Source organism: Egretta garzetta, unplaced genomic scaffold, assembly GCF_000687185.1.
Source record: "Egretta garzetta isolate BGI_Z169 unplaced genomic scaffold, ASM68718v1 scaffold837, whole genome shotgun sequence".
Taxonomy (NCBI): domain Eukaryota; kingdom Metazoa; phylum Chordata; class Aves; order Pelecaniformes; family Ardeidae; genus Egretta; species Egretta garzetta.
The window spans coordinates 234266-261441 of record NW_009260318.1 but is presented as its reverse complement, the minus strand read 5'-3'; the positions used below and the strand labels follow the sequence as shown (position 1 = coordinate 261441).

General features: G+C 40.4%; 2 protein-coding genes across 2 annotated transcripts in view; one reads left to right on the top strand and one right to left on the bottom strand.

Annotated features, from left to right (window-relative positions):
- Window positions 1-8863, top strand: part of GRIP1 (glutamate receptor interacting protein 1) — a gene marked incomplete at its 5' end in the record, with an annotated part of 83138 nt that extends 74275 nt beyond the window's left edge. Inside the window, 3 exons of the mRNA XM_035897981.1 lie at window positions 210-443; window positions 7428-7574; window positions 8627-8863. Coding sequence (XP_035753874.1) covers window positions 210-443; window positions 7428-7574; window positions 8627-8863 — 618 coding nt within the window. The remainder of the gene's footprint in view (window positions 1-209; window positions 444-7427; window positions 7575-8626) is intronic.
- A 1582-nt stretch (window positions 8864-10445) lies between these two features.
- Window positions 10446-26277, bottom strand: HELB (DNA helicase B; the record flags this gene model as incomplete). The annotated part of the gene is made up of 12 exons (XM_035897983.1): window positions 10446-11441; window positions 11945-12394; window positions 12646-12780; window positions 13620-13824; window positions 14609-14668; window positions 16391-16475; window positions 17502-17632; window positions 19076-19217; window positions 19956-20127; window positions 21160-21999; window positions 23334-23551; window positions 25884-26277. Coding segments are annotated over 12 exons (2922 nt in total), but the record flags the coding sequence as incomplete, so codon positions are not given.
- Window positions 26278-27176: the final 899 nt, after the last annotated feature.

Below are 27176 nucleotides of genomic sequence, written 5' to 3'. Positions count from 1 at the left end.
GGGTTTTGTTATTGTTGTTGTGTTTTGTTGTGGTCCTTTATTTTATAGTGACTTGCAAGCAGATTGAACATCTGTGCTCTTGCCTTTTGCTGTGCCCTGAGTGATTGTGTTTTAACAAAGAATAGAGACGTTTTTCCTACTGCTATGAATTAACCACTTACTTAACCCGCATTCTGTGTTAAAAATTAACCTGTTCGTTAATGCTCTAGGCCACAATTATGTCAGGAAGTACCATGAGTTTGAATCATGAAAACCCACAACCTCGTAGCCAGCTGGGAAGACAAGCCAGCTTCCAGGAGAGAAGTACTGTAAGGCCACATTACAGTCAAGCTACTCGTAGCAACACATTGCCGTCAGATGTGGGGAGAAAGTCCATGGTTCTGAGAAAGATTAAGCAAGAAATGAAAGAAATCATGTCACCAACTCCTGTGGAGTTACACAAGGTCTGTAATTTTCTTCTGACAGCTTTGAAATAATATATTCAGCATAGAGAATCTAATTATATGGCAATACAGTAAGCACTTTTTATAATGACTCCACAGATTTAATTTGGGGGCCATGCATATTAGTTCTTACAAACACATTAATGATATATCCTTGTGGGGGAAACAAACAAATAAGATGCATCCTTGTCTACTATTTCGTTTTACAATAAATCCTCAAAGGGACTGCTCTTTTGCAGGGAGGATCCACTGGTAATTTGAATTGACAATACCAATAACTCATCTCTGCAAAATGTGTTCATTAAGAAAGCAAAGTTTAATTTCTAGAAAATACATTTCTTTAGGAAATTACTCAGGAGGGTTTGGGGCTCCCATTGGTCCTTTTTCAAATTAACACTTATTTTGATTCAAATACATGAGACTCGATGTACATAATATAGAATGTTATTTCAAATCAGCTATTGCTTCTCTTCTCTTTATAATTCCTTTGCTCTAAAAAGGATGAATAATCTTCAGTCTATGCAACTTTTCACTGCCTCAAGTCCAGTGAGGCAGTAACAGCAACCAGTTTCCAAAACTCTGGGGGCCATTATAATGCTGTTCTACTTGATGGGAATGAGCCTCCCATCTCCTGCACCCATCAGCCTCCTAAAGGTCTGAGATCTTCCCAGAGAGGAGGCAGAAGCACAGAGAAATTACGTTAAGACGTCACATGTTGTCATTCTCATTGATTTGGTTTCTAGTCCCTGCGGGTTTGACTGAGTTTAGTTTGCAGTTCATTGGGTTTTGTTCAGTGAGGTAAGGACTCAGTGAGTATGAGCTAAATGAATGCTTGTAGAAGGTAGTAGAGAGTGGCTCTTCTATACGGAAAATCAATCTATTGCCAATGTAAACAATCAATAGGATGTGTTGTGATAGTTTTAAGCTATTCGTATGTCCAGCTTGATGTGAAGTGATTAATGGAATTAGCTATTGTGCTCGGTTTTCCTAAGTGGCGAGTAAATGTGAGATACAAACCAAAACTGCACTGGTAGGTGTTTCGTGGTGTGCTCACATTCAGCAAAAGCAGAGTTTTCTCCTATGGATCATAAAACCACCTTTCATGATTGATAAAATAAATCCTTTCCTGGAAGGGAGGAGTCAGATTTCTACTAATGAGTTGGCATTCTATGATAGCTGCTAGCTCTTAGAGTCCTGGGCAGTAAAAAATACCCTGTCCTTGAGCTCTCTCTCTTTTCAGCTGCCTGTTTTTTAGGATTGCTGTGACCTTCCATTTTAGTAATTTCCAGGTTTTGTTCAGACAATATACCCACTTTTCCACTGTCTGCTGAAGTGATGTTGAGTTTGCTGTCTATTCTGTCATCCAGAAAAGAATAAATTCCTTTCTAAAAATCTAAAACTTGAACCTGCACTGAGGATTTTCCAAATCCTTACAGTCGTTTAAGAAAAGTAGAAACCAGTGACTGGATCGTACGGTCTCATTCACCAAAGTGGGCTTGTACCCCTATGATCACACATGCAGGTTAACCCAAGCATCGTGGGCTGCTTTCATATTCATGCCCATCTTAGCAAGTTCTTATCTCTTAGTTTTCTTACTAGTTCTTGCGTAGCAATATGCCTGTTACTTTCTCCTCCTTCCTTTTTGTATTAGACCTCTAGTTTAACCCTAATAACCAGTTCAGTTGCTATTTCTTATGGACAGCTTGTCAGTGATAGTTTTCCAGAAGAGCTGCAATGCCACAGGAATGACTTCACTTCACCGTCAGAGAAATGCCTCAATTTAAGTATTTTTCATAACAGGTCCTAATGGAAAAGGCACTCTGCCCTCTGCAGGCAAATGTCTTAATCAGCTGGGCCACTGACGGGACAACCAGTGAAATAAGAACTGGTTTGGAAAACTGTGATGGTATAAACAGTCTTTGAAATACAAGCTAAGGCACAGCTCGCCTGAGACTTACCTCAGCAAGACGTTCAAGCATGTACTTGACTGCAAGGTGCCTATTTAATGCCTCTGTGCAATGAGTCCACATGCCTGTTGAGTCAGGGCCTATGTGCCCTATAGATCCGAGTCCATACCTTAAGTTTGATTGCAGAAAACAGGGCAGCTAAGGTCGATGTTCCACTGGTTTTTCATAATCTGATTGTGAGAGAGCAAGAATATATGCTTCTACCAAAGAAAAAGCCACACATAAAAACAAAATGCATCAATAGCCAGTCTGACTGTATAGGGTAAGCAAGAATAAGACTGGATAAAAACTGCCAGGCCACAAACCCAAATGAGTACGTCTAGGGGAGCAGCATGGTGAGCAGATGACGTTACTAGCTTGTCCTCCTCAGATACGCACCTCTCAGAAGGTAACACAGCCCTGAGGATGATTTTGCTGAATGCTGCAAACTTTGCAGCAAGTTAACCTGAATTCTTCACTGCTCTTTCTTACTTCACTGCATTACAGTCACCAAATGTGTACTTGACCTGTCCTTGTCCCGAGGAAGCTACAATTGAGAGGTGTCATACAAATCTCTTCAAACATTTGTTCTAGATGGTGTAATAAGTAACATTTCATTTAACTGCATAGCGTATTGCTATATCAGTACCTAAATTTAATTACTGCCTTTAATTGACTTTATCTACCTAAGTAAGCATATAGATTAATATTTTTCTAAAAATCATAGCGGACCATTTGTAGAGCTTGCATTCCTCAGAGAGCAAAAATATGCACTAGACATCAGATAATTTTTCAATATTCTTACTGCAAGTAGTCATTAACCTAAAATTACAGTCAGTTAAAATGCCTCAATAGCTGATCTGTGCAAGATGTATGCATATAAATTAAGCATTTTCCCACAGATTTGAGAGTGAGGAGAGGCATAGAAACAGACTCAAAACTTGTAAGCCTCTGTTTAAAATGTGTAACTATTTAATTGCTTATGAAATATGAATTAAATTTCCATTTCAGCTTTCTTCTTCCCTTAGGCTCCTGATGTAAATTTAAAAGTCTAACAAATTGCCCGTAATGGGGATTTTGCTGTTGAGATCAAAACTCCCAAACAGTTGTGATCAGAAGTGCAGATAAACCAGCATGATTTAGGTGTTGCATGAATTGCCTGCAATCTCACACCCTTCAGACAGGGCTGCGCTGCTGGCAAGTGAAGATGGGAAACCCGTGTGGTAAGGCTTTGCCCAGATAAAATACCCAGATAAAAATCTGGGTATTTCAGATAGTAGGGTTTTTACTCTGAGGTTCTCTTTTAAGAATATATGCTGCCCTAAAGAGAAGTAGCCCCAAAGAAAAGAACGTTCTCTGCAGGTGACTTGCACCTAAAAATGTGACAGCTGTCAAATGTGCAAAGTTAAATCGCAGCCTCATCCCTTAAGTGAGTTAAGTATGAGTTGCTTTAATTTCCAAGCCCCTGTTAAATAAACCAAAGGTCAGGAGAAGATTGCCATAAAGAAAACAGGTTTTAAAAATCTTTTATGATCTGTAGATCTGAAGAACCAGGGAAATGAGAAAATATTTTTGTATCTAAAAGTTCTGCTTGCAGGGTAGTGAGTAATTCCCTTCCAGCACGCTCAGTCCATATAAATCAGGAAAGCCCAAGCTGAACAACTAGGGAAGGCAAGAAAGGACTTTGGATGATCATTCTGAAGTTCTGCTTCACTCCGTGCCCTGCTGTTGCAGTACTTCCCCCTGTCCTGCAAAGGCAGTTTCTCACCTCCACAGCAAAACTCCACTTTCACGTCCCTTATCATTTGCAATGCTCCATCTTTTGACTCACAAGCTGGGCGTGAAGTAGCACATGGATTCCCCAGGCGTCATTGTAGACGAGACATAAGATGAGCTAGTGTGGAATCCTTAGATCTGTAGAACAGAATTTGTAGGTATTTGGTTTGCTAATACACCACTCACTAAAAATAGGAAAAAAGCAGCTCTGTCCTAGACTACAGGAATGGGACTACCATCTGTAGTACATGCAGAATTATTCTCCACTCTAGCTTGGCTTTGATAAGGTCTTGACTGTAATAGAGTGTCCAGTTTGGGGTCTGAAAATTAAAGAAGGATGTTAACCTACTGAACAGAGTCCAGAGAAAAACAATCCTTGTTTCACATCACTGCAGAGAAGGAGAGAATAAAGCGATCATGTTCTCTGTGGATAGCAGCAGGCTTAACTCCCAGCAAGGGTGATTTAGTTTAGACCTAAGGAAAACATCTGAAGCACTGGGAGGGGATTGCTTTAAGACTGTGGAGTCTCCATCACTGGAGATTTTAAAAAGCAGGACAGAGAAATGTCTCTCAGAAATGGATTAGATGCAGTCAATCCTGCCATAGGGCAAGAATACAGTCTAGATGCCTTCAGAGAGTCCCCTGCTTCCTATGTTTTTGTCGTTCATCTGAGGTTGGATCCAGCTGCACTCAACTCCAGTGCCTGAAGGAGGAGGAAAGGGAAAAGAAACAGCAGAAAGGGGAAGTTCCTTTTAAAAACTGTGCCATCTGTGCTAGACCAGTGTATGGTATTTTAAGTAAATCTCTTCCTCTTAGGCAGTGTATCACATCTTTGCGTTTACTTTGCAAGGCTTCTTTAAGAAGCAGTTAATGTGAAGCACTCCTATCCTTCGTGACAGTGTGGAAAAAAGATGTCATCTCATTTGAGGAGAATTTGTTTCTTGGTCCAGTGCTAATTATTTTTCATTCTTGCCAGGAAATGCACACAAAGCTGTCAATAAATCTCCTCCTTTATTTATTTTTTTAATCTTGTAGAATGGCACCTTCGTAGCAGCTTCAAACATCCTTCAGATCAAAGCCATGTCAGACATGCTATGATATGACAAACAGAAGAATCTGTTGATAACAAATTATTAGAAGTTTCCCAGAGTCCTGCTGGTGCAGCAGCTGTTGATACAAATTAAAGTCATTTCATGAGGAATTATTTTGAATTTTCAGATAGGTTTTTCAGTAGCTGAAATGCCCATCGACTCCTAAAATTCATGCTGAGATGGAGGAGGTATGACAGGTTCAGCGAGAAGTTACTTTGGGGGAAGATGGGAGAAAAGATGGCAAAGACCTTAAACACAGCAGCCACTGGGAAGTCTAAAATGACACCTCATACCCAAAAAAGTCACTGGAAGGCAGAAAGCCTTCAGCTTAGTTCATGGGGCTGTAGGTGTGGCTTTCTGCTTTGCTGTGCTGTACAGAGGGCGAAAAACAAGGGAGGAGGAACTGGTGTAAAGTGAGGGGCAAATACTGAAGGGGGGTATTTGTGCTTAGCACGGCATGAGACAGAGAGATGTTTTCACAGCAGCCCAACGTGCACCATCCATGTCTTCAGCTAAAACGGTGCTAATGTGGCCACAGCTGGTGTTGTATCAAACTTCTCTCAACCATTGCCCAGGATAGCTACCAAACTTACCAGCGAGTCTGGTTTCATTCTCATGAAAGCACTGTTGATGCACCACTGAAGCCAAGTAAATTCAGGGAAACTGCAGGGAGCAGGAAAAAAACCCCACACCAAACTACTTGTGCTCTTTGTTGAGGTGACCAAATCCTTCACTCCTGCTCAGAGACAACCTTGTCTGTTCATGCTTACCTTTTCACCATGGCACTTAAGGCAGGATCTGAGACGCTTTTTGAAGGCAGCACCAGCCAGCACTGCGCGCCAGCACTGCTGCCCCTTGGCATGCTTCCGTGAAATTCTGACTGAGTCCTCAGCAGCCTGATCTGGATTCGGTCTTGGCCCTGCCTTGAGCAGGAGATTGGGCTAGAGACTTCCCAAAGTCCCCTCAGTTTGAATGACTCTGTGACACCAGATTGGAATTCAGTGGCTGGCGCGCACAAGGATGCAGCGCATGGAGCACTGCTGATACCCAGCCATTATAAAGTTACAGAGGACTCTCAATGTTGTCATTTCATCAGCCAAGGTACATTTTGAATCAGTATTTTGAACCTGAAGTGAAAAAAACCTGTAGCAGTAAAAGCCTGATTTTGACTGTGTGACTGTATCTGCACACACATTTTGTGCCAGCGTCAGAGTGTCAGTCAGATGTCACACCGCTGGCTCACAACTTACTTGCGCATGTCTGCACTACTGATGTGAGAGAGAAGCAAGGGGGAAAAAATCCTCACAGAAATAAAAAAATCATAAGCATACCACATAGCTACAAAAAAGTCTGAGTCCTCTTCTATCAAATAACTGAATTCACAAAGCTACTGGTGAGGACTTGTTTTCTGAACACCTGAAAAACCTCCTCCTAACAGTTTTATTCACTTCTATTGCCTGCTTTTGAAGGACACTCTCTTGGTGATGTGCCTGTAAGAACGCTGCCTGCAAGCTCCTTCTGAAGGAGCCGTATTCATAGTCTCTTAGCAGATTGCATTGGCACTCTCATACTAAGCACTTCTGAGGTTAGGCCTACAGGCGGACCATTGCCTGGCCGAAATCAGGCTGGCTAGGTAGGGCTTACAGTGCCGGTGGCGTTTGTGGCCTACAGAAGTTTTGGAAGACAGGACACTGATTGTTTGGTTGAGGCCAGGTCTTCAGCCCTGAAGCAAAACTAAACTGAATCGGATGACCAGCTGGGTGCTTGTACTCAGATCCTGGCAACTAGAGAACAGGGTAGGAAAAAAGCCACTAAGACACAAAAAAAAAAAAAACATGACACCACAAAAGGTGGGATAAAACCCCGCAAATGTCCAGCTGACAAGCAGAAGTGAAAAGGGCTGCTTGTTACTGAAGAATAAGGAGGCTTCTGAGAATATTAATATAATGTCAAAATGGGGACAACTCTCATATAATACTGTAAGTACTAAAAAGTAGGTAAGTAAGTGAGCTCTCTAATGTGGAGGGGAAAAAAAAAAACCAAAAACCACAAAAACAAAACCCCAAAACACGCTAGGAAGAAAGCCTGCCTAGTGCTTGTAGAAATGTGGCCACTTTTATTTTTTTTTTTCCCCCCCTTTTCCTTCTCATGATGTCAAATCACCTCCACAGGTAACTTTGTACAAGGACTCTGATGGAGAAGACTTTGGGTTCAGTGTCTCAGATGGTTTGTTGGAAAAAGGAGTGTATGTTAAAAACATTCGACCAGCTGGCCCTGGTGATCTGGGAGGTTTAAAACCCTACGACAGACTTTTACAGGTAATGTTTGTGGCACCACTCAGGTTTAGCATGAAGGGACATGGCATGCGGGTTACTTCTTGTAAAAAAGATTTGGAGCCACACCGCAGGGTATCTGGGTATCTGTGTACACAGCCCCGACGGTAGAATTGCATAAAGCCTTTACACCGCTTATTTGGAATGACTTACTGTCTATGTTGCTTATTATATTTTGAATTCTGAGCAGTATCATTCTGTTTCTGCTGGGATACGTGCAGGGGGGCGGGAAGGAGGACAAAGGATTGTAATTGCTCTGCGCCACAGGCCATGCAAATCACCAAGACCCTCAGTAAAAAAAGGCAGCGCTTCACGGTGACTTGGGCTTTAGGCAGTGGCATCGAGGCTAGGTTTTCCTGTAAAATCATATTTAAAGAAACGCATTCTTTCAGAATGTCAAGTATTTCAGAACTCCCAAGGAGACATACACATGCTCACTGGAAAGTTGGAATTTCCTAAGGCATTTCCAGACAGATTTGTAATTTTTGCTATTCTTCATGTAGACTTGAGAATTGTTTCTGTGCTTAATCCAAGTCGTTGATTGGCACAGTTGTAACAATGTAATTCTCTCTGAGCACCACACTTCCCCCACTGCCCAGTTGGGTCGTGATGGAAAAACTAAATTTTTTTGTCAACTAGCCCAATAAAATACTTGATACGTTAATTATGACCTGAACTGAAATTTTAGATGTGATCTGTTGCATTTAAATTAATGAACACCACAAAAGACAGAACAATCGTGTGCTGTTAAATGTCACTTACGGAGCGGGCATTGTGACAGCTGCCAAAAGGTACCCATCACGGGTGCAAACACGCCCGCTTTAGCAACATTCTGTTAAAGGGCGAGCAGGAAGCTTAACTGGTGACTTCAGACCCGGCGCCACAGTTAAACAGTCTTGTATCGGGCGAGTGATTCTCTACCTGCAATATTTTAAATCAGGTTCCACAGTCTCAAGGATAGATCTGGTTCTCTTGCGATCTCATTTCGTTTTCCTGAAATAATGGTAACAAAAATCAATCATCTTCTCGGCGTACAGGTAAACCATGTTCGCACCAGAGACTTTGACTGCTGCCTCGTTGTGCCCCTCATCGCAGAATCTGGCAACAAGCTGGAACTGGTTATTAGCAGAAACCCGCTGGCACCTCAGAAAGGAAGCTCAGAACAACAGCCTTCAGCCAGCGGGGAGTGGAGCGATCAGAGCAACGCCTTCCTTCCGCAGAGCGGGCACCCTAGCGTCCATACAGAGACGCGGGATCCTACAAACACATTATAGCAGAAAATCCTTGTAGTGGGACATTCGGTAACAGAAGAAACTATGGTGCTAAATCCCTTTAAGATTTCTCCGAGATTGAGGCTCAGACGCTACACAGCACTAAAAAGCACAGGAGGTCAGGCTGTCTGTCTCAAGGCTTGTATTAATTCATGGTTACTTTTGAGAAAGTTCAAGTCTTCATGAAGTCATTCCATTCAAAATGCTCTAGCATTAGCAACAGTATGAGAAATGGTGAGGGCCTTCCCCCCCCCCCTCCCCCAAAGAAAGAAAGAGGGGCGATGTTTTAAACATGATTTAGACGTTCCTCTCCCTTCAGCAGCAGCTGCTGTTTGAAGGAAAAGCAGGGAGTTAACCTCTGCTAACAGCGGTGTCCAGGTTACATGGGTTTTAAAAACATTTTAATCAGAAAGGCATGCTGTCTGAGGGGTGAGGAAGGGTGGCGTGCTGCGCCGGGGCTTCTCGGTCAATGGCTAGAGCTGCCATTGGGGAGACCTCTGTTCTGCGGGCAGGAAGGGCGCGCTCTGCAGGCAAAGCACGGTTGAGATGTTCTAACAAAACACTTGTAGGAAGCTGCAGTATGCGGTGAACGCTACTCCCCCACTTGGGTCAATTTTGTTAGAACGTATGTTATTGCCTATGCAATGAAATATTTAACGGTATGTCTTGCAACCTGTGGGGATTTTTAAGCAGAGACTTTTTTAGTGGGGTCAAACCCTCTGAAGGAGGATTACTGACGAGTAAAACTGAGTTCAGACAAATCAGAAAGGTTTTAAAAGAAAGTGGCTTTTTTTTTAAACTCTGTCAGCAGAAGATTGATACAAAAGCTCTTTGGTGATCCATAAACCTGTAAACTTGTACTGTCACACGTGAGCTTCTTAAGTCAAACAATTTCTTGAAGGGACAGAAGTCCCATTTAATATGCTTTGTTTTCAGCCTTCTTTACGATAAACATTACTCCCTGCGACACGTTTTTAGAATTTAAAATTGTAAATATATTTTACAAACACATCACACAGATTCTCTCCTCTCCCCTCTCCCCCCAAGCAATAAAATACTGCCAGTTGCTTTATACGCTCACCAGCAGCTGCTTTGGTTTATTCCGGTATTCAAGTTGTTCTTGGTAATTCTTGTTATTGGTGAATATAAAGATACTGGATTTGTACATTTGTAGAGTCTCCATATCTAAGCAATCACCTCACGGAGTTGTTTCTGGTCAGTTTAAACTGTTTAACTGTATCCCTGTTGCTGTTTCCGATACATGAACAAGCTCACCTGCCCCGCACACGCGCCTATCGCCAACTCCTGTTTCAGCACTGCCAGAAAAGGTCAGAATGACATTCGATGCTGAACCATGTGTAAAAACAAAACAAAACAAAACAAGCTCATGAGTCACTTAAATATGTATTTTTATTTGTAACAAATAAGTATTAAACTGTAAAGTATTTTTGTACAAATTTAATACTTTAATAGCATGATATTTATCGTCTATGTTATGTTTTTTGAAATTCAAACTGTTGCAAATATTTGTATGGAAAAACTGTATAAATTGAAATAAACAGTGATTTAAAGGCATTAAAAATGAGGTAGCATTTTTCTACTCCATATTTTTTCCACATTTTTTTTTCTGCAGTTTTAGCAAAAAAAATGTTTATATTTGCGGTACACTTTTTCCTGCCATGTGTAAAAAAAAACCCAAAACAACACATTGTTAGAAGCAAGCAAGCCGTCCAAACTTTAGCACAATTTGACGTTTGATTAAACATTCAGCTTATTCATCTCAAAAATCACACTGCAGCAAGTCACATAGTACACAGAAAAAAAAGCTTGAAAGCAGAATGTTATTTGAACTCTGACTTGGAATTCTGCTTTTCTCACCACGATCACTGTCGGCATGTAGGGACCAGCTGAAGCAGCAACGGCAAGTTCAACACCTCTCTCAAGTACAACATGGGAAACATTTTCTGTGTCACTGATTGCAACTTTCTTGTTCCATTTATAACAAGATGAATATCCATAACCCATCGACGCATCACACCCATAATTTAGAAAAATCTAAAGTCCCCTTTGTCAAGTATTTTTTTGACTCGAGAGCAAGCTGCAGTTTTGGCACATCGGTCACGGCTTCCCATCCACTCTGTAGCATGAGGAGGTGGGTACATCTCGGTACGACTGGCTGCAGTCTTTAAACCTAGAAATCCCCATGTATTTTTGAGGGAATGTCTGGATCCCGTAAGCCCTGTTAAGTTCATTCTCCACCAAACAAAAGAATGATACGATTTTTTGATGACTGACACGCCAAGGAAGCTCCTACTAAAACCAGATGACTGAAAATGTAACCGGCTCATTTCAAAACAAGCTGTTCTTCACAGAACATGCACATCCAGGAAAGCCTCTGAAAAAATCATCTGCATTCCCAGCTTCTCTGTTCCAAAACTCTTGAACGAAACGGGTTCAAGACAGGTTCATAACGAGGACAGCTAATCGGCTGTTAGCTTTTGAAAAGCTTCCTAGGAGTTGGTTGTCCCAAAGTTAGATTCTTAAGTCTGAAAGACCCAAGTGGGGAATCTTCTACTGTCGTCTGTCAAAACAAAACAAAAACCTTATCAGAGTTTGAACCAGAACTAAAATAGAGTGGCATCTTCAGAAAAACCTCTTTCCCCGTGACAGGGCTCAGAAATTAGATATAATAAAAAAAGCATCCGTTAGGCATGTTTGACTGTATAAAAATCAACTTTGACGATTAAACTTTTATATAAATCTTTCACTGCAGGTCAGCTCCAAAAAACTGACTTCTGTACCCAAAGAATAAGCTAACAGAGCCTAAGCTAGCCAACGGATCACGCCGATGAGTAACGAGATGTATAAATTTACTGCTATTAACATTATAACTTCTTTTTCCCCATTAGTCCTATATTACTCCGGGAAAACATCTGCCAAACTTGACTGCTTCAGCAATTACTGGTCATCTTGAAAACCGCTACATAAACTAATAAAACCATCATAACGGCATCCAGGCACCTTGCGGTGGCAAAAGGGAGCGCGAAAGTTTGTTTCAAACGTTCTCAGTAAGGAGATACTTACAGAGGGCATTTTCGTCACATCCTCAGAATTCCCGTCAAGAGTTTGTTGTCTTTTACACGGACTTTGCTGCAAATTGCCCATCTGCAGTTCTTTACCGGGAACTGCTGACCCTTCCTGGTCAGTCAAGTCAGTCAGGGGTTCAGGTGGGTCGGGAGCACCTTGAGTTACAGACACGGACCCAGTCGCAAGCTCTTGACTTTGCCAGCTCTTCGTCAGGGGAGAGGAAGTCTGTTTGGGACAGTCGCTCGTGTCTGCGATTGCCTCTTTCAAAAATCTCTGTAAGCGAGTTTTTCTGGGCACGTTCTTGTTAGTGACTGCTCTCCTGAGGTGCATCTCTTCAGCGATAACATAGACACGGCAGCGCCCTCGCGTCACGGCTGTGTACACGTGCTGCCAGTGCTGACGGCCAGGATTGCCAACCACGTAGACAACCGTTTTTTCCTCAGAACCCTGAAATGTGTTTAGAAAGGAAACATTGTCATAAACACTATCTTATCAGAGTAAGATCTCTGGTAAGTAGTTAAAGGAAAAAAAAAACCCAACGACAAGAACAAGGAAGCTGGAGACAACTGGGGACACTCTCAAAGAATATTTTCTATCCTGTTTCAAGAGAGCTTCTGACTTTTCCCATGAAAATACAGCGCACTAGCAAGACAAACCCACAAGAAAGTTTCATCAGCTCATAGCTTCTTTATTTTTACCTGAAATGTGTGAATAGTTCTGGCCCACGCGTGTTTTATGTGACACAGCTTCTTCAGTGCCTTATACTTCACAGTGAACGTGGAGCCGTACGTGCTGCTGATGGTCAGCAAGCGCTGCTTATCAATTTCTACGTCCTAACAAAACAGCAGAAGAACGCTCAGCAGTAAGCCTGTACCAGCAGGTTGATCAACGTCTATACATCCGTGTGCGTCCATATTCTAGCTCTCCCTGAAATCACAATAGCTGCGACATCACCCGAGTGAACTGGTTTCAGAAGACTTTCAACCCAAAAGATGGCTGTCTTTCACTGACCACCTCCAGGGAAAAGAGTTTTGCTGTACAGGGCCTGCCCCAACTCCTTCTGTTTTTAAGAGAAACACTGAGAAAGGCAATTTTAAGCACCAGAAAACTTAGATTACCCTAGGGTACAGTGAAAAATACCAGCAAGGCCATTTAACAATTTGTTGCCACAAACAGAGAAGAGCCCGCTCTCTCCCGCCAACCCCCTACAGCCCCCCTTTCCCATGCACAAACATTGATGCTTTCACTGGGCCTTCTGCTGAGCCAACTCAACTCACTGAACCCAGCAGAAAAATACAGAGTTTTTTGTTGCTGTATTTTTTGGTCAGCTTAGTTTTCTGCGAGGGGAGAGCTCAAGCTGTAACTTTATTCTCCGTGTTTCTACCTGTACCCAAAACATTACCCACTTCAATTACAATACATTCGAGTATTTACAGAATGTATTTACCCAAGTGAAACACATTTTACAAAAAAGCCCAGAGATTTTTTTAGTTCTCTATTGTGAGTCTGCCTCTTTCTTGCCCTTCACATGATAGTTTAGCAGAAGAACTAGTATGTATAATGGACTAAAATTATAAAGTGTGAATTGTTTTGTTCTGGGCATTCGACAAGGACTGAATCAGTTACCACTGGGACTTTTTTATGCAAGTTCCTGCAGGAAGGACTGACTTACCCCTGTTATGAAAAATATATCTCCATTGCACAGTCGTTTGCCCTCCTCTGCAGTCTCTGTAGGGCGGGTGGTTTCTCCACTTTTGTATTCAAGGCGATTGAGATCCTCTCCAAAACCATGGTCTGGCAAGAGATCTTTCAGGTACGTATTCCGCGTGCAGGAAATCTTGTCATCAATTTGAAACAGAAGTCGGTTTTTCTGGTCTCTAGGTCAGAGAAAGAAAGAGGGAGAAACGTATTTACAAAGTATGCATTTACTGTCTCTCAGTATTTCTTCTCTCTCTCCTCTATACTCGGGCCAGATTAAAAACCTTAATAATGTTCAAAACAGTTAAGACAACTCACATTTAAAAGAGGTTTCTTGAACTTTTCTAAAACTTTTTGGTAAAAAACAGTAATATGGAGCAGCACCAAAATAATTAACACTGGAAGGGGTTGCCCAGAGAGGTGGTGGAGGCCCCACCCCTGGAAACATTCAAGGCCAGGTTGGACGGGGCTGTGAGCAACCTGATCTGGTTAAGGGTGTCCCTGCTCACTGCAGGGGGGCTGGGCTAGATGGCCTCTAAAGATCCCTTCCAACCCAAACCATTCTATAATTCTATGATTCAAAACCCTGCTTCCAAAAATATTTCAGAATCCATTTAGAGATTGTACAGTGGCAAAGAATAATTAACCTTGAGGGTTTTTTTCAAGTTACCTTTATGTCAATTTTAAATATTCAACGATAACTCAAAATCTTGGAATTCACATGAAGACAATTTAAGTGAAAGGCAAACAGTTTATGTTCTCTCTGTTCACAGTCCAGGATGAGATTAAAGAACCCATCAAAGAAAGTTTTTTATTGTATAAATGATTTCTAAGATAAATAATCAGATCTAGATCAAACATTAGAAGTTTTACAATCTTATTTTAGGATGTTGGCCTGGCTGTAACACTTTTAAAAATAAAGTGAGATTGTTCACAGAAAAAAATTGCAAAACACTGGCTTACCTGGTTAAGTGATTTGAATAGTGTTGGCAACAAAGTTCATTTATTAGATCGCAGTCTTGCCTAAATCGTACAAAACAAGAACATGAACAAAATCATGAGGTACAGAACATACAGTTACATGCAATGTCACATTAGCATTAATTTATAAATAATGGAAGAAGCCCACCTTAGCTATGACGATCTTCCACCAACAACTAAAAACAATCGCCAGTTCAGAGTTTAGAAGACAGAGCAGTAAAGGAACAGTTTTGTGTAGATACCATAGAAAGCGAGGCAAGGATGTTTGCGATGCATAGCTAGATTAGCTAGATTTGGTTTCAAGATAAAGAAGAAAACTAAAGAAAAACTAAAGCTTGGATATATTATTTTCTGTCTGTGGATATAGTAAAAACAGTCAGAAGATTTAATTGCTTTTTAAAATACCTCCATTTTAAACTTCTAAATGCAGATTAATTACCTATATATATGGAAATTTAAAAACAGTATTGTACCTGAATGCAGGCTGGAGAAATAAAATTGACTTCAGAGTTACTCAGTGTTCACAACAAACAGGTGAACTAGCTGAAGTTTATAAATCGCTTATTTTGCACACTAGTAACCTGTAAATAGTTGGTGGTTTTTAACTGCTGAGAAAAGGTTCTTCACAAACAAAAGGGGAAGAGTTTTTTCTCAAGTACCCTTTTGTGCAGACATGCAAGTTTACCGACTATGAGTACTACTGGACATTACATTTATCCCTTCAGTGTTTCCGTGAGGCCATCCAGACTATTCACGCTCCTGCGATGGTTCACATTATCAGTGATTATAGAATCACAGAATCACGGAATGTTTTGGGTTGGAAGGGACCCCTAGAGGCCATCTAGCCCAGCCCCCCTGCAGTGAGCAGGGATACCCTTAACCAGATCAGGTTGCTCAGAGCCCCGTCCAACCTGGCCTTGAATGTTTCCAGGGATGGGGCCTCCACCACCTCTCTGGGCAACCCGTTCTAGTGTTTCACCACCCTCCTTGTAAAGAATTTATTCCTTATATCCAGTCTAAACCTACCCTGGTTTAGTTTAAAACCATTACCCCTTGTTCTGTCACAGCTGGCCCTACTAACCTTTCCGATCCTTCCTCAAAGCGTGTCCAAGTCCTACACCCCAACCCTTCTTAAATGACGAGTATTGTGCTTCCAGATTTAGTACCGTGCTTCGCCACTGCCCAGCAGGAGCTCTAATGCCCACCAGATTATGTGACTAATTCTGGCCCTTGTCACATGGTCAAAACGCAAGTTTATCTTCTGCCATTTGGTCAATGTCCACCTGTGACAGAAGCATGCATAGACGGTAGCTGATATGTTCCATCATGCACCCTGGAATTCACATCTGCCACAGTGGGATACATTGGAATATGGACATTTCTTTGTATTTTGTGGGTTCCTCCTGGAGTCAAGCCCTCACCTTTCGCTTCCAAAGAACACTGCACTGTTAGCAAACACCAGAGCACAGGCTCTCAGAGAATCTACTACAAAACCTGACCACTTAGGTCCATCCTTTGCGTTTTTAACATAAACAATACAGATGAACACGAACACAAAGGCAGAAATCATGGTGCAAAATACCACTAAGCAACTCTCCACGGAGAGACTGGGGGCAAACAGAAGGTACAGGAAAAGACACCTGGCCCGTTGTTCTAAAATTTTATGGTATCGCCACTAGTCTCTCCAACTCAACGCATTCAGCTATTTTTAGACTGTGGCTGCTAGCAAGGATGTTTTCCATGTCTGCCTGCATGCTCCGTTACCTTCTGAAAGCAATGAACTGCGATTGTTTGGCGTCCTGCAATCCCGGTCCTTCTTGAAGTAAAGTCCTTATGGCAGTTTGCAGTTCTGTTTTAGAAGACATAAAAGGTAAGGCATAAAAATATGCGGAACAAACAATTTAAGGAAAAAAAACCCCATAATTCAATATGAAATTGACTTTGCTTATTTCTTGCTTCAAAGACATTTCCGCTTGTTTAAAACAACAAAAAATCCTGAAACACACATGCCCCAAAAAAACCGACACCACAAAACACCCACCTATATACTGCCCTCAAAAAGTATGCAGTTATGCCACTGTTAAAATGGAAAGAGAGAAATTCTTATTTCTGTGTTAAACAGCTGCACAGAGAGTATTTCATGCAAAGTAAGGTTTTGGTACAGCACATTAAAGAGGTAAAGATAGAACATTTTTAAGCCACAGACCTATACATTTAGATTTCACAGAAGAAATCGGATTTTAGTATTCTGTTGGCTGAGTAAGTTACTATAGTAAGATAAGGTGATAATATTCACACTATTTTTTTTTCCACATCCCCTTGAAGCTTTTTGATGCACGTAAAGTAGAGGCCACTCAATCCAATTATCCAATAAACCAAAAAAAGGCAAAAAAAAAAAAAAAAAAAAAGTCAAAAACAATGGCCCTAACCCTGACTCCAGAACATTTTTAAAGAAATACTGCTTCCATTTTCCTAATTTGATTCTACAGTTGGGAGCATGTTCCTGTCCAATATTCCACCCTGTTACAGTTGCTCTTTACTCAAATGATTCACCTCTAAGAATTTAATCTTGTAAAGTTTGACAGCTCCAGCTACAACATAAAGAGACAATCACATTTGATTACACTGGTGCAAGCTGTATCACCCCCATTTCAAAATGTAACAGGTGAGCTGGAGCTCTACAGAGTATCCATTGCACTTACAGTTCTTGCTGTGTGCACTTACAGAAGGCAAAAGGTAAACTATGAATCTAGCATTTAAATTTATATCACAAACAAAAGCAGACTAAAATCTTCCCAAAATGTTCGTTCCAGATAAATAATCTATGCTTTACCAAAGGGAAAGTCAAGATCACAAACTGACTGTACACACGTACTGTCACAACCCCCGCCAGCAGGCAAAGCAATAAGAATGAATTTCTTCTCCGGGCTTGGCATCATCATTTTCTCATTCCAACCAGAAACTTTCAGCACCTCATCAAATACAGGAAGCTTCCGGTGAGAGATTCTTGACCAGAGCAGTGGAGGGAAAACAGAAAAGAAAAATTATTTCCAGTTAAAGGATTCCAGTGTATCATCACCTGCATCAGCCTGAAGTTCACCATTTAACTATTTTTGGTCTTCTAGGCTACATACACCAAAAGCTCCTTCTGAGTGTAACTTAATTTCACATTAAAAAAACCAGTCATTTGTTCTCTAAACCTTTCAGCACTGCAGTAGATAATTAGTATTACCCATACAGTTTTTATCATGCAAGCAGACTGGAGTAACATAGAGCGTTACTGAAAAAAAAAAGTGAGAGTGTTTGTAAAACACTTAGTAGCTCTGGAAAGACACTGCATTGCTGGAACATGTCCAGTGGAAAGCAATAAAGCTGGTGAGGGGTCTGGAGCACAAGTCTGATGAGGAGCGGCTGAGGGAACCGGGGTTGTTCAGCCTGGAGGAGAGGAGGCTGAGGGGAGACCTTATCACCCTCTACAGCTGCCTGACAGGAGGCTGTAGCCGGGTGGGGGTCGGCCTCTTCTCCCTGGTAATGGGCGATAGGACGAGGGGAAACAGCCTCAAGTTGCACCAGGGCAAGTTTAGGTTGGACATTAGGAAAAATTTTTCAATGAAAGGGTTATCAAGCATTGGAAGGGGCTGCCCAGAGAAGTGGTCGAGTCCCCATCCCTGGAGGTATTTAAGAGATGGGTAGACGAGGTGCTTAGGGACATGGATTAGTGGTGGGATGGCAGGGTTAGGTTGACGGTTGGACTTGATGCTCTGAAAGGTCTTTTCCAACCTAAATGATTCTATGACATCTTGCAAATGTTCAGAATGTTCTCAAATTCCAGCAACATCAAAAGGTCTTGGGCACTCAGACCTAGATTATGTTGTTTGAGGTTTAAAAAAAGAAGTCATGCACTGACAGGAAACGGGATTATTTCCAGACCAAAAGTAATGCAAATGCTGGAAACATTTAGTGGTTCTAGGTATTAATACAGCAAAAAAAAAAAAGAAACTATGATTTAATGGCCCTTGACATCTAAGCTCTCAGTGTAATTCAGCCTGTTTCAGCTGTTGTCACACTTACCAGCAATGTCTTTAAAAGTTCCCTTTTAGAGAAGCAATTATAAGTCATTTCAGAAAGCTTTAAGTGATTTGTCCATGCACAACTCATTTGAAAACATCAGAGAGTGTTTGATAGTGAAATACGTCCCATAAATTCAATAGTATTCCAGCACATGCATTTTTTTGTCCAATACATATACTCCTGGAAAAATTTGTGGGTTTTCGTTGGTGGTAGTTTGGGGGTTTGTTTGTTTGTTTTTAAAACCAGTGTTACTGGTTTTGAGTAAGAAACTGTAACAGAAGCAGTATTATAGAGTCAAATCTGGATGCACTACTACTTTGCAGGTAAAGGACAAGGCCTACTACAAGAATGCTTCTTACATACATACGGAAATCCTACCTTGATGCATTATCTACAATTAGCTGTGACTCAGCTCGGTGATTAGTTCGCAATTCCACAGAAAAGCCTCTTGATTTTAGACCCTCAAAGATATCAGCTAACATGTTTCCTGGGTCTATGCTTGGTAGCTGTCTAGTATCACCTAAACAGGATGCAAATTAGTATTTGTGAGAATCAGTAACAGATCATCTGTTAAAAACTGTCTTAAAAAAAACCCCCAAACAACACTGGAATTAATAAATACTCAACCCTCTACATAGTAACGTGCTTCCTCAATACAATTCACGTGAAATAAAACTTTCAAGAATCTAAGAAACTTTGTTTGGGGAATCAGGCTGTAGTGTAGTTGAAATTTTTCATATTCCTCACTCAGTAATGCTTTACTAGCAGGTGCAAATCACTCTGCATGATTAACACTGACAGTGATCACATCTTACTCAAACACATTTTGGAAGTTACACATTTAAAAACAAATGCCTTAAATGGCACACCAAAAAGCAAACCTCTGAGAAAGCAGTAAATTTTCATTTTACACTTCTTTGCTTTCCTTTCTGAATTAAAACAAGATGATCCTAGGATTATGAATGACACAAAACCTCCTTTCTACTGTGTGATTAATATGCTACCACATAGAAGTCGTAATACTTTCAGAATCAGACAAAACACTGCTAAACAGAGAACAGAGATACTGATACTTTCATATGGACAGTTGAGACAGTTTTCTATCTCATCTGACCTTACGAATAAGCAGAAATATTCAAGTACAGAGCATTCTGGATTTTTTAAGAGACTCAGTGAGACCAGTGGCAACTCCAATACTTACACTGTATATTGTACACTATTAGATACTGTATAATGCTAAATTTGCTGTTTCACTTACCTAGAATAATAAGTTTGGCAAGCTGAGCATGCTCACGCAAGAGTTTTAAAACTAAACTAAGAACATGCACAGACACCAAACTTCCTTCATCCACAATCAGAATTGTCACCGTAGAAAACTTCCATGGCTGTACTTGTTCACTCTGCCTCCATGATTTAAAACTATAGATGATCTAGAAACAGATAAAAATAAATCAAGCTCTGATGCTAAGCAACTGTAAACGACTGTATTATAAAGGTAGCCAGAGTGTGGTATCTTCTAAAGTTATATTTAGAGCTATTCTCTGAAATTCTGAAATTAAAAGTGTAAAGACTCAGAAGACTCAACCGTTCAGTCTTATTTTCCTCCTTGGAGAATACACTTATAGCTGAGATTATCAACACTTACTTACATAAAAGCACAGAAATGCATTCTTTTTTTTTTTTTTCTCTGTAGGGACCCTAAAGGATATAAGGTCAGCCATTAGGTTGCTCAGTTACAGAGCACCTCCTACTACAACTTGCTGACATCAGTAAAGCCCCAACACTGCATGGGGAAGGAGAACAAGCAGCTGTCCAGTTCCCAAAGATAAAATAAGCCCACAATACTTTTTATGTTATTACAATTTTGATTCATAAAGGTTATTCCACAGCTCCAACATCTTCTTGGCACCTTCCACTACCTTGGACGACAGAGACTTGACCGAACTTTATTAACAAAAAGTTTGCTTTCTACTTTTTTCTAAAAAGATTTGCACAATATTTAACAGTAATTAAGAAAACACTGTGTGAATGAAATTTATCTCATTATTCAACCTCAGGCTACTGATCTCTTCATGTATGTGCAGGTAGCAGTATGATTGCTAGGCAACGGGACACTAGAAAACAGCTTTGCCATCCAGAAAGTATTTCTCTCTTAATTGGAAAAAAACCCTCAAAAGCTAAGAAAACCAGATGCCCTAGAAAGGCACAAATTTGAGATGTGTGTAAGTAGAAAATAAACCCCAAAGCTACAGCAAATAATGTATTTCAAATGATTGATTTACGATTCCCTATAATGTAACACTGACTTTCAAATGCTGACAAGCTGTACCTAAGCATCATCATTACCAGCTACACATTTCATAAGAAAATTTCAATAAGGAGCTTTTTTTTCAAAACAGGAATGGACAGTGTCAAAAGGTCTTTCAGAACACCATTTTGGGGGGGGAAAACAAAATCCTTACCTGATGCAGTGTATACGCAGGAAGTTTAGTTTTTTCACTCAAAAGGCTTGCCGCCCTCCCTGTAGGTGCAGTAAATAGTACGTTCAAAATTTTTTGTGTGTCCATATTCTCTGGCTCCCAGTGATGATCAAAGGTATTCCATTCCTCAGACGCATCCAGGTCTTCTTCAAAGTCCTTAGAAGCAGCTTCCACTTCTTTTTCCGTCTGCTTTAAGTGACGAAAAAGGCAGCTAACTATTGTACTCTTCCCACAGCCTCCTTTTCCACTTATGATTGTGACAGCATTAGAACAAATCTTTTCCATAGCAATCACCTGATCCGAGTCTACCTCTGCTTTACTTTGGGTACCAGACATAGACCCCACTTCCCTTTCAGGGAAGTGATTTTCACAGTTATGGTTGTCCACACTATTTTCCTTCAGATGTTCCATTTCATGAGCCTGGGTAACATTAGAAATGTTAAGTATCTTTCTCACATCAACATCCAGTTGCCATGAGTGGTTCGACAGAAGATCACCTATATACATTGCAATGTCTTTTTCAGATTTATAAAGATGAGGCAGAAACACTAGTTTTTTCTCCCTAATCACTACTTTCTGATCTTTCAAAAATTCGAGAGATTGCCAAACATGCTCAATGGACATATCTTTAGATACAAAACGAGCTAATTCATCTTGATCTTCGTAAGTGTGTCCCATTTCTCTACACTGCTTCTTGAGTTGATCATACAGAATTAATGCATTCTTCTGCAAGTCAGGAATCTTCCGGAGGAGATGTTCACACTGACAGAAGGCGGCCCATGTTGCCTCACAGTAAGAAAGGTTCAGTTCCCTATAGGTAATCTTCTCCCCAAAAAGAATAAAAGCAAACATACTTATTTCAGAAGATGTTAGCCCCTTGCTGAACAACATTCCTCCTAGTAAATACAAACTGCAATTCAAAGGGTGGAAGTCTACAAAAAATTATGTATTTTTCATAATGTACAAAGTTAAAATGCTTTTCAAGCAATATGCAAGCAAGATATCTAAAATTAAGATGGCATGATAATTCCTCCCAGTCACCTTTCTGTATAAAACAGAAACTTTAAAAATCAAGAACCTGGCGCAACGGAGAACTTGTGCACACCTAATTAGCATGATTTCAAGTAAAGGCACAAAAACTGTAGAAACAGAGCATAGGAAAGGCATTAGCCAGAATACTGTACCCAGTTCTGAACATGCTACTTCAAGAAATACACAACCTTTACAGAGCCTACCGCAAAATAGTGGAAGACCGAGATGTGCAAAGATGAATTACAGTGGGCAAGAAAAATGAATTGGACTTGCTGAGCCTTAAGAGAAAAAGCAAAAGAGAGTCTTCAAGAAATAAAAAAAAAAAGAGAATGCAAGTCCTTGATATAAGAAACAACAGAGCAACAAGTCTATATTGCATCAAGGAACAGTCAAATTGGACATCAGGAAAAGCTTTTTGAAGGAAAGGATGTGAAACACTGGAATAAATTGGCTAGGCTGCTGAATCTCTGAAACTGGAGGTCTTAAAGACAAGTCAGAACATCCTTAAGTAAAAGCATTGGGAAGCCGAAGCAGAGGGATTCCCTAATCACGTTTCTGAACTATTAAGCTATAGCTCCCATCTGAGGTACAGGAGTGCTAAGGTGAGGTGCAGCAGCAAGTTGCACAGCAAGCACAGCAAAGGAAAACAAGAAGGTAAGTAGCAACCGCAGATCCCATTATAAAAAAGGACTAGAGCAGATGCCCGATTACAGAGTAACTTATCTACCTTACCATGAAAGCATAGATGCTGTTTTATGTATTAAGAATAGAAAATCTCATTTGCAAAACTGAACGGTACAATTGAGGGTTTAAAATTAGTTTTCTTACTTTTGGCCCAACTACCTCCAAGTATTTAGTTTTCTGTTCCTTGTACAAAAGACTAAGCAAATGGTTGTTACAAAACCACCTTTAAAAATCTCCTGAGACTGATTTATTGTAGACAAACTGGAGAAAAAAACTTTGCTAAAACTGAGTCCAGTAAATCATCCATTTCCAAATGAACTAAACTTACCTTCTACAAATGCCCAGTTAATAAACTGTACGTAATGGAAACAGCACTGTATTCTAATGAAGCTCAAATGCAACAAACACCACATTTTTTTATCCTCCTTAACATTACTTACCCTGTTGAATCCAAGCTTCCATGGCTCATTCCTTAATATCTCATCCAACTTTGTTAGCATCTTGTCTTGATAATGTACTTCCTCACCATTGCTTTCTTCAGTCTCTCCTTGCCAACACGTCATATCCAACAGAGAGCAAAAATGGCGCGGCAGAAGAATTGGCAAGAATTCCAGAATCACCGGAAAAGTCAGAGCTACCAATACTGCCTTCCCTGCAACTGTATGCACCATAAACCAACAAAGTTTTAAGCAATATACAAAGGTATTTGTAAAGGCAATTTAAACTGACTCTGGCTCTATCCTTCTGCCTCCCCTACATCCAAAACAACCTAATTTCTTTCAATTTCTTATTCTTTGTAATCCTTTTCAAATTCTTTTAAAGTCTACTTTCCCTGGACTGCCTTGGGAAAAAGAACATAACCAGATGACAGATAAAAACTGCAACTAAATGTACTCATTTGAAAAATACATTATACATTTGGTTTAAACAGGCTACTGAATACCATTTTGTAGAACGTCAGTTCAGATGTCACCATGCCTGTCTCTCCTGCCTAGAGAGAATTTTCGCAGAGATGTAAAGAAGAATATTTAAAAGTCAAAATAAGAAAACAGACAATGAAAACGATTTGCTCTATACCTTGCTTTAAAAAAACAAATTTTAGAAGAAAGTGAGACACTCAGAAGTTTTATCTCTTCACAGGAAAAAAAAAAAAAAAAAAAAAAAAAAAAAAAAAAAAAAAAAAAAAACCTTAAGTTTTTAATGGAGTGTAAAGGAAACTTCATAATTCCAAATTTAAACCTCTCTTTTCTCAGTTAAGTACCTTTTCCGATCACTGTCTTACCTACAGAAAGGCAAAGACAAAAACCTTTTCCCTGTGAAGCAAATACTTAATTTGCAAGTGGAGAATCAACACACACTACTGCTAGACAAAAGTGTCATGAAGGCTTGAATAACAAACTGCTTGAGCCCATAAAAACAACTGGGAAAAAGTGACAACAGTCATAGTAACAACATGACATACAAGGGGTGGGTTGTTGTTTCTATTGCCCGATGACAGAGAAAGAAGAAAGCTTAATTTGTATCACAGTCATTTAAGTTAAATATTAGGAAAAGTCTGCCAACTACAAGAACAGCATACCTAGATACACAGTGCAGTCTTCAACACTGAAGATTAATAAACATGTTAGACAAGCTTCAACCAGAAGTGATCCATACACCCCATTTTAAAACTCAAGCAGCAAACTAGATCCGAGTTTCTACCACTATAGATTCCCTCTTCTTTGTGGTCATTAGAAGATTTAATGTCTGTAAACAGACATTAAATCTTCTACCATTACAAAAACACAACAAAAAGCCTGAAGTCCATAAAACTGTGAAAATTTTCCTCTCCTTATATGTGTGATTTGGAGTAAAGTCTAGCAGAAGCTATGAACCCTCCTGTCAGACATGATCTGACCTCCAAAACAGTCACCTCCATCTTTTGACCTGCCACAGCCCAGTAAACCAGGTACTGGAAGACTTCATAGATAGACCCAAACCCATCTATACAGATTTATACACAGTTGTGGGTGAATTTAAAAGACCTCCTCCAATTCAGAGTAGAGTCCCACAGCACCGACACCTCAGTGGCTCTGTACAGCACCAACCCAGGGCTGCCTTTTTTTAGGAATGGGGCACAGAGGAAACAGATCATCAGAGCAAAACAAAAGAGCTAGGGCTGAAGACACATCCCAGGCACCTTGATTCTCTGTATTTTGGTGTTTTGCTTCAGACCAGCTATAGTCTGGTCCCACAGGCTGAATGCCCATTAGGAGTTGGAGTACCTTAGGTGTGCAACTGGAACACACCTTTTGGGTGTCATTCAGCATGAATACAGTTAGTACTCTCAGAGACTGCACCACAACTTGGACAAGAGGGATGTTCGCCTCAAAAGCACACTCCTGATCCAGTCCCTAACATTCAAGTAGTCACACAAGCATAGTCCACAAAAGGATCCTCAGCAGTCCTGACCCATCTCCCTGTGGAGACACGCCAGTGTTTCTGCATTTTGCTCCCCAGCCACACCTACCTGCTGACGGGGAAGATTCAAATATACCTACACAGCCCTATTTAGTGCAGCTGATTTGGACTAGGCAGAGCTCATTCGCTGTTCCCCTGCACTACAAAGCAGCAGCTATACTATTTCTGAACACGTATTTGTCCTAAAAAGCCATATCACCATGTTTAAACAGTGCTGAATCCTAAGCCTTGCTGTATCTGAATAAACCATAGGAAGCCAGCACCCGTGTCTCTGCATCCCTAGCACAGACAATTTGTACTTAGTAAGCCTACAGAATTCAGGAAACTCCTTAGGCATTTCTAACTGTATGCCTATCTTTAATTGGTCAGCTGTCCCACTGTCCTCAAATTTAAGAAAAAGAAGAAATCTTTGCATGGTTAAAGTTCATTTGAATATACACTTCATATAAAGGCATGTTAGCTTGAACACAGTATCTAAGATAGAACTCATTAGCCTATAAACCAATCAAAATAGCACAGGATATACCTACGTGACTTTGAAACGTAGTAGAAGATGTCATGATCCTTGGTGTCTCTTTGATTCTTCCCTGTATGTAAGTGTGAAGCTTGGAACTGTTTTAGTTTTTCTTCAAGATTTCTAAAACTCAGCATAGATTCCGCAGGAAGCCAAGTAAAAAACTTTTCTTTAAAAGCATCAGGAACGGCACATTCCTTAAGAAACAGTGAAAAGATTTGTCGGTTGTTTTCTTCTATATCAGTCCGCAGAAAATATGATGGATATCCTTGTACAAAGTACTTCGACCCCATTTTTTTAGCTTTAACATTAACTCTCCACCAAGGGTCAACTAATGGAAAACGTCCGACTACTTCATACTCCTTTTTGGAGCCGTCTTCTTGTATAACAACTGAATCATTAAAAAGAAAAATAAAACCATTGTTAACCAATAGTCATAAAGATTAAAAGTTTGATCAAAAGAGTTTTGTTTGTTCACAGCTTATTTTCGTCTTTTGTGTAAGTTGCAGTAGTAAAAGTAAAGCAGGGGTTTCCATAAACTTCCTGGTATCAGTCTTTCTAGCAGTATCTGAAAATAAAACCAAAACCAACCTCAGGAACAAGCACTAAACCTGTTTCTCCAAGTGCCAGAACTACAAATTTAAATTTGTGTATGAATGTTTATTAAGCCAATTAAACACACTGGCATATGGTTTAATATTTATGCCAAGTCAAGTTTGCAATTCAATTTTAAACAGCTTTGCCACGAAGCATTCATTGTATCACGGTGCCTGCACGCTCTTCAGAGGCATGCATACAGCAAATACTTCCTGTAACTGGAACCACCAAAATTATAAGCAATTAATATAATAAACTCTTTACATGTTGTATGGCCCGGTTTGCCTCCTCTTTCCACCATCTCTCCCTCACAAAAATTAGCACCCCGTTCCTCGACCTGCGACTGGGGACTAAACGCTACGACCAGAACAAAGCAGGCACCTAGGTTTAGCAGGACCTCCTTCTCGCCAAACCAGAGGACCAGGAGCCCTTAGGCCTGTAACAGCTTGTCTCTTTTCTTTCCCCCTGAGTAACAACTCAGCTCAATTTAGCCGTTTCTAAAACAATTGTCGGATAAAACACTCCTGCTAGGCAGAAGTTGTTCCAACGTCACCTGCTTTTTTAAGTACTAAGTAGGAAGTAGGGAATCATTAAGGGCAAGTATGTCATAAGAGGGGAAAAAAAAATTAAAAAGCGGTTTGGGGGTAAGGTTAACTTGAATGGAAAAACCTTCATGTTTTCTTACTGTTGCAATACTGTGGCTGTACAAAAG